This window comes from Dioscorea cayenensis, chromosome 17 (assembly GCF_009730915.1).
Source record: "Dioscorea cayenensis subsp. rotundata cultivar TDr96_F1 chromosome 17, TDr96_F1_v2_PseudoChromosome.rev07_lg8_w22 25.fasta, whole genome shotgun sequence".
NCBI lineage: Eukaryota > Viridiplantae > Streptophyta > Magnoliopsida > Dioscoreales > Dioscoreaceae > Dioscorea > Dioscorea cayenensis.
Window position 1 is genome coordinate 4,346,649 of NC_052487.1, and position 16,601 is coordinate 4,363,249.

The window sequence follows — 16,601 nt, forward strand, 5'->3', positions numbered from 1 at the left end:
GCTTCGATCCGTAACCCTACACCCTCCGTCCGCACCCCATCCATCACCCCCTTTGCCGCCGCCTCCACGCCTTCCGACCGAGTTGTGAATCCCAACCCTGCTGAAGGCGAGATGCCTGAAGATGCCATTGATGCCTCCGTCTCGCTCGATGATTTCTTCCGCCGCTACACCAGCGAGGACAACGAGAGCTTCTCCCGCATCATGGAGAAGGTTAACAAGAAGCGCCGGGAGAGGTATGTGCACTTGTTCAACGCCGAGAAGCCGGATCCGCCCAAAGCCCTTGAGATGGAGAAGCAAGATCGCATCACGGACGGGTATGGAACCTCTGGGCAATCTCCAAGCACGTTGGAGAGCTGGAAATACAGCGCCAAGAACCTCTTGATGTATGTGCCAGCGGAGGAGGCTCCCTTGACTGAAGATGAGAACGCTGAGAGATTGAAGGGATTGACAAAGGAGATCAACCGAAGCAGTACTCGGTTCCATGGGAATCCAGGAGCAGATGATTCGAAGCTTGGAAAGGACAACGCTGTCGATATTGTCTATAATATGGTTCAGGGCACTACCCCAGCTAGCACCACTTTCCCTTTTGCCGCTGATCGGGAGGCTGAGAGGTCTAAAAAAATATGATTTGGAGGATTTGAGGAAGACTCCAAACCCTTTCTATGTTGAATCAGTAAAGAAATCTGACAATGGCTATAGTTTTGTGAAGACTCCATCTCCAGCCCCTGGTGTTGATGAGTCTCCGTTCATTACCTGGGGAGAGATTGAGGGGACTCCGTTGAGATTGGATGCAGAGGATACGTCAGTGCACATTGGTGGGAGTAGTGAGGGAACTCACTTTAGGGATTCCATGCCCGCCTGCTCGTGATGTGAAGGCTCACTCCCTCTCGAGGGAGGCTGCTCGGAAGCTGAGGGAAAGGTCCAAGATGTTCCAAAAGCCACCCCTGCCTTCACCAGCTAGAGGGGGTAGTGCAAGCCCTAGTGTGCGGACATTGTCTCCAGCGGCGCAGAAATTTGTGAGGAATGCTATTGCCAAGTCTTCTCATTCAGTGGATGAAACTCTTCGGGCCAGTTATAGAGGTGCAAGTCCGGTTACAAGCACTCCTAAAGAAAAATCTAGGTTTTCAAGAGATAGTAGTTTGGGAACAAGGTCTCCTTCAGCAAGGCAGGGCTCTGTTCCTCCGTGGTGATGTCTTCTCATGACTTTGTCATTGTCTTGCTAGTTCAGTGGCTAGCACTTCTAAAGAAAGCTCAAGGTTTTCAAAAGATAAGAGTTCAGCAACAAGGTTTTCTTCAGCAAGGCAGGGCTCCAGTCATTTCTGGTGATGTTTTCTCTTGAATTTTTCACTTCGTCACAAAGGCATACAGCTGTTCAAATGCTATTATTTGAAAGTTTGGATGTGGATACTTTTGTAGCAAGTGCATGCAGAAACTAAAACTGCTGAATTTCACCATCATGGTATTATCCTGTATTTTGATGCTCTAGAGTATTGATAAGCTTATCTTGTTTGACTGGAAAATTTGTTTCAACAAGAATGTTAACATTGACATGATGTTATAGGAGCTATTAGCATGCATATGTGATTGGCATACGCCGTCAACATTATTCTATGCTTTCATATATGTAATGTCAGATTTTCTGAGATCTATTTTCTGCAGTTAATGCAAATAATACCTATTGAACTCTATGTGACAGTGATAGGATGGAGTTGTGAATGCCTAGGCCATTGTGTTGGTCTTGTTATTTGCACATTTTTCTTTTCTTTTTTGTGCTCTAAATATTGTGTATATCCTTATCATTCCAGTACATATGTTTTTGGCAGATGTTTTCATGTTCAGGTATGCTATTTACCTGGTTTCTTGTGATAAATTGAGAAACCTAAAAGCTGTTTTAGGGTTATTCTTTTCATTCTGGTACTGCTAAGAAAATTTATGGAACCGGATAAGAACATACATGCCTTTTATCTAGAAAATGTTTTATCTGTTGAGCTTTGATTCTTTCTCTAATGCCGATTACTACTGTTATAAAATATTTATATTCAAGCTTTCTCCGTTATTGGTGGTTCTCAATTATGTGTAACATTGATATCATATTTTTTTTTTCAACATCTTGGTTGGATACTCCCTGCATGGGGATGGTTGTAGCATTGTGATAGAGTAAAGAGTTGTCTTTTAAGAACTAGATCTTGGGTGGTGTATGATTAGAGGGATAATGAAGTACATTATGGATAGAAGGAAGAGGGCAATAATTTGGCCTGTGGTTTTCAATGCAATAGGTTCCTTGTTACAGAAAAATGTTTTCTATCTTTTCTCAAGATTAAGACAATGAAAGCTTGATATGGCATTTATTAGAGATTTTTTACTAGAACTTTGGTTTATTGTTAAGCATAAAATCATGATGAATCAAATCAAAGGAATATCAAATATGTATGGATAAGTAAAAAAAAATATTAAAGAGTAACAACATAGTTATTTAGTCTATGTTTTCTCTACTTTGCAATGTTATGATGCTTAGATCTCTCATTATTGAGATCTTATTTAGCAAAACTAGTGGGAGTGCTTAATTTTTGGATGGAAGAAAAAAAGGAAAGGCATATGTGCTTGAACTGGGAGATTCAGAACTGAAGAAAACAAATGGTTATGATCATGTGTTGTAAATCTTATGATGTAATGCTTGATTGGTGGGATTTCAAAATAATGTGTCATTGTATCCAAAATTGAACTTGGTTCTTTTGTTCAATTACAGAGATGTGATGTGATTGTATCTGCAAATCCCAAAGTAGTATTAAAACGTGGTAATTTAAGCGTAAATTGACATACATGAGCTCTAGATCTCTCCAATCACATGCTACTCAACATCTAGTTAGGGTCCAACATTAAGGGTTGTGTGTGCAATTGTCATAAAAAGAAGATTGTTCTTTTTCTTTTTTTTCTTGTTATTGCTGTTAACTGCATCGCTCATGATGAACCTTTTGAGTCCATTTCATTGTATTGAACTTTTGCTAAGAACCACTGCATGTGCTCAAGTTTCAGCTACTTCAGCTATTCCCAAATTTTATGTGTTTGGATGTGTGCTTGTGATTGTACTTTTAGCACATTAAATAGATCAGTTCAGGTATGCTGAGGTATTTAGCAATTACTTTGATTTGAATTAAGTGATATTTCATAGTAACTGCTTTTTTCTCAAAAAGGTTTATCAGGACAAATAATGATGGGCATTTATTCATGATTGTTGCGGATATTCATCATGGTTCCTGAGAATAAATTGTTCAAGTTTCTTATATTCTTGGTTGATATTTACTTCAGATTGTCTTGATTGATTTTTTTTTCGTTTAACTGTCAATAGCACAAACTTTTTGAAAAGATACCATAGAGTACATAGCATCTTGTATGATTTGATATGATAAACTGAATTAGTAATACTGAAACCCTAGATTCTGTTTATGAGCTATTTTCAATTCCAGTGGTTTTTTGTGCAGTCTTTTACATATATATATATATATATATGGATGACCTTATTTTTTATGTATTTAAATTTGAACAAGTTTTCTATCCTCTAGTGAAAAATACATAGACAAATATTTCTGTGAATCTTACGGCATTGTAGTTCATCGGCATTTTCATATGACATTTTAGTCCACTTGTTTGTGGTTTCTGAATGAGCTAGTATCACATCCATGAACAGATTTTGTTTGTTTGTGATAGCCATTAGATTTGTTTGTGATTATCTGTTCCATCCATAGTTTGTATGAATTGTCTGATTGTTAATTGAGTTCTGATTAAAGTAGGTGTTGGTTTTCTGCTGTGTTTTTGGAATATGATGTGTTCATAGGCCTGCAATGTTATGTTGCAGGGCTTTGATTTTGCCTGAACAAGCCCTCCTCATTGTGTACAAATGCTGTTACTATCAGAGATGAGGACATAATTTCTAAATTATAATCTCTATTTAAATATTAACAAAATATGTTATATATGAGTTGGATTATATGTTATATATCAATGACGTATAAATGAGTTAGGATTTGGATGCCTATTATTTGCATTGCAAATTCCCATAGTGATCTGCAGTTTTATAATTCAATCCTGTCCAAAACTCTGATCAATTTGGATTTTCCTAAATCTTTCAGAATCCCTAAGGAGAACGTGTTATTTTTGTCTGAATTTTTTTTTAATGAACAGTTAGACCACTAAAAATAAAAATACACACGTGAATGATAAAATTGCTCGCACATAATTATCACTCACATTTTTAAAAATATATCATCACTCGTGATTTAAATTTTTACTAAATTTTTACCACGTTTGAAAAATTCTAACGTAAAATGTTTAATTAGCTCTGGCTCATGCCTACATTACTTATTAGCTGGCCAATTTGCCCATCACATTAAAAATTTCGAAACAACCCCAATCAATCATTTAAGGGACATAAAGAAAAAAATGGAGAATTGAAACAAATTTAAGAACATAAGATTTGAATATCTATTACATATTTTTCATCTAGTCACAAATTTGGCCAATGGATCTTGTAAAATATCATCTACCTCTTAACTAAATAAATGTATAAAATAACCAAAAAAACAAGTTAATCTAAAAAGCAACAAATGAAAATAAAACCAAAAAAATGAAAAGGGAATAATAATAATAATAATAATAAAAAGAGGATATCTAATCTGATAAATGCACCAACCAACTAAACCACAGAAGCTCCAAAGAGAATTGAAAAAGAAATAGAACAAAAGGGAAGAGACAGCTCAATTTACATTGCAATATTCCCCCCACCAACAACGCATACCAATTTGCCATTCAATCATCAAGATTCATCAAAATTAGTACAAATGGTAAAGATACCTTGAATTATACACCTGAAGCACCTGTCTGCCTGCCTACTTCAGTATGTCCTGTGTTAGTCTGCTGACTCTGGGTCGAGGGCATCGATGCTGTTGTCAGAAGTTGATCAGTAGCCGCAGCAGCGGCGACAGGCGAGCGAGCTACAACCGGTTGCAGCGTAGCAGGCGAAAGATAATGACTAAGAGCAGCCGCATATGCGCTACCTGTAAGGCTACCCCTCATTCTACCAGTTGGTCGCCAGCTCGGTTCAGACGGGGATTCAGAAATGCCATCTGATCTTGCAACTGGCATGCCTCCTGTCACAGTGTTTCGGGTTTGCTCACTGCTTGAAACCCTAGGGCTGTTGATCGCCACCGGAATGGATGTTGGTGTCCTGGATATTTGAGGAGGTGTAGCTCCTGCTGGCGATCTAGCCATGTTGGCGGCACGTTGAGAGGCCAAAACCTGGTGATTCCTTGCTGAGCTCGCCGCTGCCAAAGCTGCAGTGGTTTGAGCTGTTTGCTGCACTGGCATTGAAGGGAAACGTAGTGGACGAGTGGTTGTGACTGGGCTTGCTGTGTGCTGAGCTCTGAGATTTTGTAGACGATCTTCGAAAGTTTGTTGACCGGGAGGAGTTTGGGATAAACCCCTTTGAGCAGCTGTTCTCATCTGTTGTACAGCTGGGGATGTTCTTGGGCCCATCAAGCTTGGAGCAGGCATGGCAACAAGATGCGGGAGCGCAGTTGAACTCCTTGCATATTGATTCTGCTGCTGATTTTGAAAGCTCTGTGCAAAAAACAAGTGAAAGGGTGTTAAGTACATATTAAAATCTGGGATTATCAAGCTGAAACAGTTGCTACAGGAAATGAAAAAATATGGAAACAAAGGCTCTAGATAGCATGCATGCCTGCAAATAACAAACAGTAAGCATCATCTCTGACATGGTATCAGTAAATTTACTTGGCCATGAAGCATGAAGTGCCCAGTGAGGTGCAATTCTCACATAAAACAATTTTAGAAAGAAGTCACCAACAACATGAGTGGTTATGGTAATTGAACTAGGGTAAGTATAAAAGGCAAAGATGGATTAAAAACAGTACCTGTGCCCTTGATTGAGCATGCAACAATGAAGAAGCATTATCTAAACTTCTTGAAGCCTGAATATCTGTGGCTGCAGTTTCCACATGACTTCCACCAGAACCATTAGGGGCATGAATTGTATTAAATATATCTGATCGCATTCGTTGGGAAGAAACAGGCACTTGTGGCTGCACTGGAAGAGCCTGTACTGCAATTGGGTTTCTGATAACAAATCTCGGTATTGGCTGCCTATCAGGCAAGCTGCTGATAGCTGAATTTCTATTATGTGACTGCTGTAATTGCATGTTTTCCTCCAGCGGAGACATCCGTGATGGTAGATGGAAAGGGAAAGGAGATTGAGAGGCTTCAGGAGCTGCACCAGACTCCTGGATAAGCCCAGGAGATGCAGCATCAGTGGCAACATGGTTCATCACAGCATCAGGTACAGGAGATTCCAAAGAGCCAATTGGGTAAGCACTTGGTCCAATAGACGTTGATAAGCCATCTGTGACAGATGTCGATGCTAACATTCTAAGCCAGAAATCATCCCTTGGCAAAGCAGTTAAGGGAATGCTTGAGGATGTAGAGTTGACAGCTAGGGATTCAGAAAGGAATTCAGAAACTGAATAGCCTTGCACATCCTTAGTGGGCTTCCTGTCTTCAGCTTCACTATTAAACTCATTAGCAAGTCCCTGAGCAGAAGCAGGTCCTCCATCAGAGTCATCATCTTCATCCATAGTCAGATCCATAACATCCGTCACCAAATTCGGTTTGTCAGATTCAGATTCCATAGTAACATCTTTATTTCCTTCCTGGGTTCCATCACGTAGTCTGTCTGTATCTCCGTCACCTCTGACAACCACCTTCCATGATCCATCAGCATTGATAACAACATCATTTGCATTATCTCCAACCTCCCCTAGTATCTAGAAAGAAAAAAAGAAAAAGAAAAAAAAGAAAAGAACAGCAGCATCAAGATAGGGTATGTATCTATAAGCAGTTCAAAAGATAAAAGTACTTGCCTTAACCATGTTTTTGGTCAATCCGTAGGTCAATGAAAACTAACTGGTTGGTTACAACAAGGGCAGCGCCAGGACGGCTTCCTTGAGTTCATTTCCATGAAATTATCATAATCAAAACACTGAGAAATACATGACATCATGAAATTGCTTTTTATGTAAACAATTAATTCAAAGAAACAACAAGTGATTCTGACCTGATGATGTTTGCAAAGATAACCTTTAACAGGAGTTTTTATGCGCCTAAAGCTGTAAACAGAAATAGGGGATCACACATCACTTTAAACAATAAAATACAAGTCATACAGATAGTTCCTTTTTCTCCCAAAAAAGAATGGTTATCTCCTGCCTCCAGGAGTCAAGAAAAAAAAACCCACAAGAAAAATGCAAGTTGACCGTAATCATATGGCATTTTACAAATGGAATATGCCTCAAGCATCAAGTAAGCTAACTGAAAACAAATGAGACAATTATTAACTGGCTAGGTGAACGCATATTTAATTAAGTAGTGCCAAGAAATGCCATTACGCATGGAGAATAATTTATGGCATCACATGGATCTAAACTACAAAATTAGTGCTTCCTCAATTTTATAAAATTTAGTGTTTTGAAAAATTTACTATTTTGAAAAAGGGTCTGGAATCTGGTATTAGATGGCTGCAACATTAGTGGTGTGATGATGTGATCAGGATTTATTTGATAAAAAGAAAAAAGAAAAGCAGAAACAAGAAATATTTAAAAAATACCCATACTAAGAGTATTCTAATGACCTTTTGCATGAATGTTGGAAATCTTTTAATACAACAGATCCTTAACCTTCAAAATAAAAATAAAAATAAAGGTTGCACATCATTCTGACATGGAACTCAACATATTCTTTTCCTTGAATAGATCATCTACGAAACTGACTTATAGATGTATATGTTTAAAAAATCATTCAGAGTAGAAATTCTATATTGTTTTGAATGGAAAGTTCTCCGATAAAAAATAAAAATAAAAAATAAAAAAACTGATCTTCTATCATATTTTTCATGTGTACCTAATTCAATAAATTACTGATTTTAACTTGAGAAATGGTTCCACATAGTGTTTATATGATTAACATAGTTACATTCTACTACAAGATTTAAAAGATGCATTTCCTGTTCCCGCTAACAGATAGCTTGACTATACCATAAAAAACTGTAAGTTCAATAGCAGCATACTGTAATGGTATAACCACCTTGGCAAAAAGAAGATGCTTTGGCATTCAGTAATAGATAAGATGGATGGAAATATTTGATAAAGCATTCATAAGTTAGGTGAACAGAAACAAAGAAAATCTTTCACCATACCTTATCAGGCAATTAAGTGATATTCTTGACGCACCCACGATCAACTCAGAATCTAGCATCATCAGATTGACACAATAACATCACATTGGTTTTGGAACACAATTTCTTGACTCATGTTGCAAGATATGCAGCAAGATAATGTTTAATCAATGGTAAGAAACAAAAGCTTTTATCATAATGGACAAAATTTGTTTGTTATAAATCATTCAATTGTGTCCAATGCACTTAATTATTTTAACCAAAACCTGAGTTAAATGTCTGAATTTATAGATTCACACTCCATAGTCCATAGTCATAGTTTAGTTCTAAAATAAATGAACCAAACATCAAAATATCTGTAGACCAATGGAAACTGAACTAAGAGGTTTGTAGGTTTCCACAAATTTAAAAAAACATAGTTTAGTTTTTGGATAAGGGGAAATATGAACAAGCAAAAAGCATAGCTGACTTAAAGAACTATAATTCTGATTAATTGCCCTCCATCAAATAAATAGAATTGGTATGCTTTATCCTTTTTTTTTTACATGATGTCTTTATATACAAATTCAATACATTGATCCATTCATATGATGCAGAACACCAAATCAAGTTAAATCAGTTATGATCACAATCACAACTGAAACACCAAGAATAGGGTTATGAACAGACCATTCACTCACTGTAAGCATATATTCTGAGCATGGAGAAAAAATAAATGGATCATAAATATTGACACTTCAGAGTAATGCATGATACACCAAACCCAGATGCCTCAGAAGTAGATACAATGCCAGATGAAAAAGCTTCTTAACATTGAGCAAAAATACACTAAGAAGCAATATACATGGCATACATTATATTTATATAAATAATGCTTACCTGAAGATGGTAAGTCAATAGCAGGTTGGACATAATCTTCGAGTGTTGGAGTGGAGGGGACTAAATTGCTTGCAAACGCTATAGCAATGACATAACTACCTGAAAATCCAAGTCAACAAGCATTTCATGAAAGTGGAAAGGAGAAAATTTCATTTCAGTAAGCTAAATCAAAATAATTTTTGCCTAAGCACATACAAACCTACAAAATAGCCAACTGCCTGAATCATATTTGTTCCATATTTAAGCATTTTAGAAATATCTGTTGGAAATTGAGGCCCAGTGTCCTGCATATGAAAATAATAGAAGTTGATTTGAATAATATTATTTGCAATACCCAGCCAATGAAGAAAAAAAAAAACCTACAAACCAGTGAAACATTTGTCCTTCTCTCCACCCCTTTTCCATTAACCAGAAAGCTACAAGAAAAAAAGAAAACCATAGTATTTCTTGCATAAGTCTTGTAAACCATTGACAACAGAAAGGAACATACCTCACCATGGGAGGGCTTACAATACAAGCAGACGTCTCTAAGTTGTCTGTTTGAATCACAAATAGCCGCTGCAAAAAAGATATTAACATGAGAGCTGGGTGCATTTCACATTCTGCATACAAATTGTAACACTAAGTTAAGCAAGACACCCTTTGCTCAATAAAATTGCATCATGCTACAGCTATACATTGCAAACTAAAACATAACAGATAATCAAGAAAATTATGAACCCGACGTAGGACAACCATACTATGCCATGTTATTGATGGAAGTAGTGCATGACAAAGTTAATGCTAGATGTGAAATTCATGCAATGTCAATTGATGTGCACAACCACAGGCTATGATGGTTAAGGCAGGTTAGTTATTACCACAGAATATTTACCAAGAATAACTACCTCAAGACTTAACATTTACTTGGATATTTAACTGAAATATAAGGATTCTTGGCCTTCCAGATAAGTTATAAGCAGAAGTATGGCATATTGTCAGGAATTTCTTGTTGATGTCTATGGCTTGGCAACAACAACCATTATAGCCGGAAGGTAATTTTGTCTCTCAGCTAAAAAATATGAGTACAAAACATTGATGGTTTATACAATTGTCTTTTAGATTAAATGAATAGGGCATCACCAATTCATGTATGTCTGAGTATGTTTGTGCATTAAAAGGTCACAAGAAATGCATGTACTGCTATCCCACAAATGCAGCGAGAGCTTTCCAGCAAGTAGACAAAAATCAAACATGATTGTGCACGTGTATTTATGATGATTATTGCTGGGGGATTAAACCAACTGAATACATTTAAATAATACAGATAGGGATGAAAGATCTCAAAATACTCAAAAACATGAACAATAAGATGCATAGCTGAGAGACTTACTATCCTCTCTTCTGCAGGTATGTTTCTCGGAATAAGAAAATCTGCCATCAAAATGTCATACCCAGGCTGCAAAACAGAAAATTAAATATTTGACAGCAAGCAGATAATCACAAAAATTGAGAGAAATATATATATATAGCCAATTCACATCACTTTCATAGCTATAATATGCTGGGTGAACACAAGTTCATTGCTCCTCCAAAGCATTTGAAAGAAAAGGATGAGCCTGAAAAAAACCCACAGACATACCTTTGCTTCAAAAGCAACAACTAGACAGCCCAACTTTAGATTGGGATAAAACCTATAAATAAAGAGAAGGGAAATCAAAAACTTAGAAAATGAACACTAAATGTATATTCAACAGATAAAACATGTGCCTACTCACATCCAAGTCCAAAAAGCCACATGCAAAATAAGCATTTCAATCAGGAAGAAGGAAACATGAGTATATGTTATAATCAAGGTAAGATTCTTTATGGCATTGACAAAACAACCATCATCAAACATTAAACATACATAAAAACTCCTGTCATATCATATCAATTTAAAGCACAAAAATTCATCAAGGGAAATTTCTCAAAACAACTTTTTATTTTCTAATAAAAAAAACCAGAAGTTGCGCTTATCAAGCCATTTGAGCTAACAACAGCAAACAAATGAACAAACTAACAGACAAGAAAGGGGCATTAAAGGAACTTGAAAGTAGAAGGAGCTTAAATAACAGGGGTATCCAAACACTACAATAACACAGCAAAGCAGGAGCATATGCCACTCTCTATCCTTTCATCAATAGCAAAGATATTTTTCCTCCTAATGAATTTCTATCTCTAATTCTCCAAAAACCGAAACTTAGTAAATTTGGGACAGGAAAAGGCTACAGTGCTTTTACCATGGTCAAGGAAAAAAATGATAGCTGAACATGAAAATTTCTCATAAAACTAATACATAGTTAACTATAAAACGGACGAGAATAATGAAAACACACCTTGGCATAACCTTGGAAATGACTTCTTGAGCTTTGACTGCATCAGGTATGCTATTGATAGCCATAGAAAAGCCATTAAGTAACTACAGCACAGGTTCAGTAGTCAGAAAACCAGCTAAACCATGAACTTAACAAATGTCATATATGTTGAATAACACCAATTTGAATTGTAATATATTTTCCTAACCTCCTCCATCATACTGAGAAGTTCAGCAACATCAGTTGCACTAAACCATCCAACCTTACAAGCATTCTACACAACAAATAGCATCATCAAGACAAAAGCAAAATTTAATATGGATAAATGATTCTGAAGAAAAACCTGCTAAAGAAGAAATTCCAACATTCTGCTGTATACAAACCTAAAACACCTTGAAAGAATTGCCATAAAGCATAATTATTAAGGAGTTTTAGAAATCAATAACCAAAGAAAAGAGAAAAATATAAAATCTGTATAACTATTGGAAGAAAAATATAATGAGATACACAGAACAAATGGGGAGAAAAAGAGATTAAGCATGATGGTAAAATCGCAAGACTCATAGATCCAACCAGCACACATAACTCAGGATTTTGGAATTATTGAAACAGAAAAAAAAAATAAAGATGTCCATTATATTACAAGCTAGAATTGGGCCACTAACAATGCTAATGGTAATAATAAAGGGAAATGGCTTTTACCACAGCATCCAGCAGACTAACTACCTCATTACAAGTGTCATCCAGAATAAAAGTTGGCTGGCTTATAACCTCATTCAGTCATTCCAATGTCTGAACATGTTTGCATGGCAGATATATGTATGATATGCATCTGTAAATGAACACAATATCCTACCAACAAAAGACTTACACAGCAAAAGCAATTTTCATCCGTTATCGCAAAATACTCTCATGTCACAGAGAAACATCAACAAATAAGTATTTTAGAGAACTAAAATGCATTTAAAGCGATGTCACGCCTTCCCAGCCACTAGGAAATATATGACAGTTTTTTTTCAAAACTAACTGCAAATTAATATAACTGTAATGAAAAATAAAACTCAAATTTGTTTCATTGAACCAGTATACTTCACTTAGGCTTCTCCAAAATAAATTGTATATATTATTTTCCAAGTGTGTCTAGATTAATGAAGCTGACTACTTAACTGATAAGACTTTAAAGTTTAAATTAATACAAGACAGAACTCCTTGCTTGCACAAATTCCAGATAGGAAATAATTATCAATGCTTGACAACAAGATAATATAAGTGCAGATTGCGTTATTTTAATGTCAACATATGAAAGTATCATTATAAATCAAATATAATAAACAATGAGGGGATACATAAATCTATTTTGATTCTAACAAGCACAATAACCAAAATAAAACACAAAGATCAACCAAAGAGGTTAGCATAAAAGTAACAATTACTCATGTGAGTTCAGTTGATAAAGTTGAAGATTTTATGCCTCAAATTACTGCTAATATGTAGATAGGGCAGGATTATAAACGAGGATTACCTTTACAGAAATCATAAGCACCATAACCGCTGACTGAAGACTACCGTCATTCTTATATTTATACGCCTTTGTATGATAGGAACAGAAAATAGGAATTAGAACCGCATTAGAATATACCAAAAGTCCACACAGACAAAACAAAAAAGTTATAAATTAAAGTTGACAGGGGCCATAGCCACTTGACTACGAGAATTGTCCACAGCAGGGCTTGCCTTGGGGAGATTTTTTAAATTTTAAGTTTAAACATCACATAATGAAATACAGTATAGTTATTAAAGGAACATCAAGACTAGTAAAGTCATCCACCAAAATTTACACCAAATTTTTTTTAATAGAAAAAAAGAACATGAAGCAAATTACCTGTTTTATTACCGAAGGAAGTGATGGTGCAATTGCTGGAACATCATTGATTGACAGTGAATAATCAATAGCCCTGAGTTTGCCAAAACCAATTGTCAAGAACCATAACAAGAATTTGAGCATCTCCAATTTAGTTAAAAAAAATTAAAAGGTAAGGTAACAGCAATAAAAAGTATAACCTTCTAAAAGACGTAAACTAAAATATTCGCTAACCCGTGAACGGTTCAGTAAAAAGCAGAATATTGAAAATGAGAAATCAAGAAAAAAATTAGATTTTTTTATGGACAAACACCATCAATAAGCAAAGAAAGAAAGAAAACAACAACAAATAGCCTAACACTCATACAGCAAACTAACCTAACTATTTGCCAAAGAATGAGAAAAAGAAAAAAACAGATTTTTTTCTTGGGCAAAAGAAAAAAATCGGAACCCAAACCCAAAATAACAAGAAAAACCCCCAAATCTCCAAAAACAAAAAATTACACATCATCAACCAAACCCTCACCAACAAAAAGCAAACACGAAATTAAAAAAACTCAAGAAACAGTTAGGGCAATGAGGGAAGTACTTGGCGAGGGAGAAGACGGCGTTGGCAAACTCAGGGGCCTGATAGGGGATCTCACCCTTAAAGTACAACTCCAGCCGCTCCTTTACCACCTGGAACCGGATGACATTCGCCGCCTGCACCGCTGGCTTCGCCACGAACACTGAAGCGGCAGCGGAAGCGGCGGCGTGGGGAGGAGCAGCTGGCCGGGGAATGGTGCTGGCCATGGCCCCTCAAACCTCGTAGTGATCGAACGCTCCGTCTCAAGCTTCGGCAACGAAGAATCAGAAGAAGACTTATGAAAACCAAGAAACAAGAAAAATTGGGTTTTTTTCTTGGTTTTTTTGCAGAAAGCCCCCTGAGTTTTTGAAACTCGAGATCCAAAGCGACGCTTCGAAAGCTTGGATTGGGTGGATGGATGGATTTTTACGGTTTTTACCCTTTGATGTTTTTTTCTTCACTTTGGCCCCTGGAAATATTAAATTTATATATTTAGTTCATGTGTTTTTAATAAAAGCTATATTTGCTAAGAAATTGGGATTTGAATGTTTTTGTTTATAATTAATTAATTATTGGGTATTATAATTTTTTTATTTTTAGAAATATTTCATATTTATGTGTAATAATTCGTATATGTAAAGCATGTCAAGATAAAAAAAGACTGTAGAGATGCATGATATAAAAATCACAAGGAAAAAAATAAAAACATAATATTTAAAAAAATTGTATGGTAATGCAGTGTAAAAATTAATAAGGAAAAAGAAACTATCACGTAGCTCTATTTTTTTAAAAAAATTTTTGTAAATATTATAGTTTTTCCAGATAAACTATTTAATTAAGAGCTACTAACTCACAAAAAAATGATGAGTTTTTCACACATTTTTTTACCTAAAAACTAATTGCTAAATTAATACTGAATTTGGTTTTAAAAATTGAGTAGCTCCAGTTCAAATTTAACCTCAAAAATATTAATACGAATTTGGTTTAATTTTTAATTTTTAGAAGCTCAACAAAGACTTGATTTATTTCAAAATTAAAAATCAAATAAATTTAGATTTATTTTTTTATTTTTTTAAAGATGAACATACCAAGTATATCATATTTTTTTAATGTGATAACATATTATATACTAATATTATATATTATATATAAATTATAATATATTTATATATTTAAAGCTATTGATCTGAGTTTGATCCAATAATTTTTAATTTTTAAAAATAAAAAAATTAAACTCAAAATCAATACGAATGCTCAAATTTTGAGCTAACTTCAAACTTTTATTAACTTGAGCCCAAGTGACTAACAAGTAATTATTCTAATCACCTCTACCCTACTTGCTTACAACAATGATAAATTTAATCAATTCAATAAAAGATTAAAATATTGTAATTTAGAGGTCATAAAGAATGCAGATTCAAATATCTCTTTTTTAAAAAAAAAAAAAAATTTTAAAGTGTTACAAACCTCTCAATGTGGAAAGAATCAAATATGTGCATGTTGGGGTATAAGAGGCACACATGTGATGGATCATGGCATTTCTATTTTAAATTTTTTGCATTTAATAAACCTTATACTCATAAAATAGGATCTCATAAATGCATCATAACACTAGCATCACATGCAAGTAGCTCATAAAATAAAGTGTCATCCTATAAGATATGGGTAATATTATTACCTCCACATGGTATGCAAGATTAATCTTGCATGCTAAAGGGAGAAAGTCAAAAGCCATCTCTTCAATATAAAAGGGTGAGAGCAATTAGAGAGATTTGGTTTGCACTTTAAAGATTCAATCAGAAATCTTTTCAAAGTCCAGGTAAGTTAAACCTTATCTAAAACTTATATAGGAGAACTACTTTTAAGATAATCTTATCTAATTTTCTTCAAGTTATATATCAATGTCTCTTAATTCAATTCTAAAGAGAAAGTTAATTAGCAGATAAAATGAAGAATGAGAAAATAACAATAAATTTATGTGGTGATTTATCTTAAGTAGAAAAGATGAAATCTCTACAAAGGTTTACAAACATTCACTCACCATCCCAATCCCAACAATTAATTTTTTGTTTCAACTTTGGGATGCTTTAATGAGGGGAGAAGCCCATCATTTATAGCCTGATAGCACTATGGTATATATGATAATTAATTACCTTGGTTGATTTTCTCACAATATCTTGTTATCTATAATAATATTCTCTATGATTTCTTCATTCCAATATCCACTAGTCATGGTAATGCATATGTGGCAATCATTTTTTTTTTTTAAATTTCCACACACGGTACCTACTGTTTAGAGTAATGTCATCTTTAGTTTTTTCATAAGATAATATTTTTTTTATTCATTTCCTAAGATAAGACTAGTTTGGAACTTGGTTGGTTATTTAATATTACTTTTGTTGATGGCATGTTAGGTAGTATAGGCTAAATCACATCAATCATTTAGATCCTAAATTAATTTAGTTCTGTGTGATTATTGCTGCCACATGGCTTCTCTAGAAATCTAGATACACCATAATTTTGAGGGGCATAAGATTTAGTTTCAACTGGATTGTTGGGTAAGTTTCATCGGTGGTCATAAATGTTTCATCATTATAACACTGTAGTCATAAATATTTTTTTATAATATTATGGGCACAAAACTATTCTCCGGTCACACTGATGGGCACAAATATTTTTTTTGTAATGTTGTGGCCACAAATATTTCATCAATATAATGTT

At 34.9% G+C, this 16,601-nt stretch overlaps 2 protein-coding genes across 2 annotated transcripts in view; one reads left to right on the forward strand and one right to left on the reverse strand.

Moving 5' to 3' along the window:
- Positions 1 to 1,695, forward strand: part of LOC120280693 (splicing factor ESS-2 homolog) — a 2,155-nt gene extending 460 nt beyond the window's left edge. Inside the window, 3 exon segments of the mRNA XM_039287621.1 lie at positions 1 to 615; positions 617 to 841; positions 843 to 1,695. The exon segment at positions 1 to 615 is cut by the window's left edge and continues 460 nt beyond it. Coding sequence (XP_039143555.1) covers positions 1 to 615; positions 617 to 841; positions 843 to 1,190 — 1,188 coding nt within the window. The 3' untranslated portion in view covers positions 1,191 to 1,695.
- Positions 1,696 to 4,735: 3,040 nt separating this feature from the next.
- On the reverse strand, positions 4,736 to 14,196 carry LOC120280485 (E4 SUMO-protein ligase PIAL1-like). The gene is given in 16 exon segments (XM_039287346.1): positions 4,736 to 5,613; positions 5,928 to 6,833; positions 6,926 to 7,048; positions 7,124 to 7,175; positions 8,261 to 8,312; positions 9,119 to 9,217; positions 9,318 to 9,402; positions 9,486 to 9,534; positions 9,609 to 9,676; positions 10,491 to 10,556; positions 10,740 to 10,791; positions 11,476 to 11,558; positions 11,663 to 11,728; positions 12,977 to 13,042; positions 13,337 to 13,409; positions 13,905 to 14,196. Coding segments are annotated over 16 exon segments (2,802 nt in total). The 5' UTR covers positions 14,108 to 14,196; the 3' UTR covers positions 4,736 to 4,854.
- Positions 14,197 to 16,601: the final 2,405 nt, after the last annotated feature.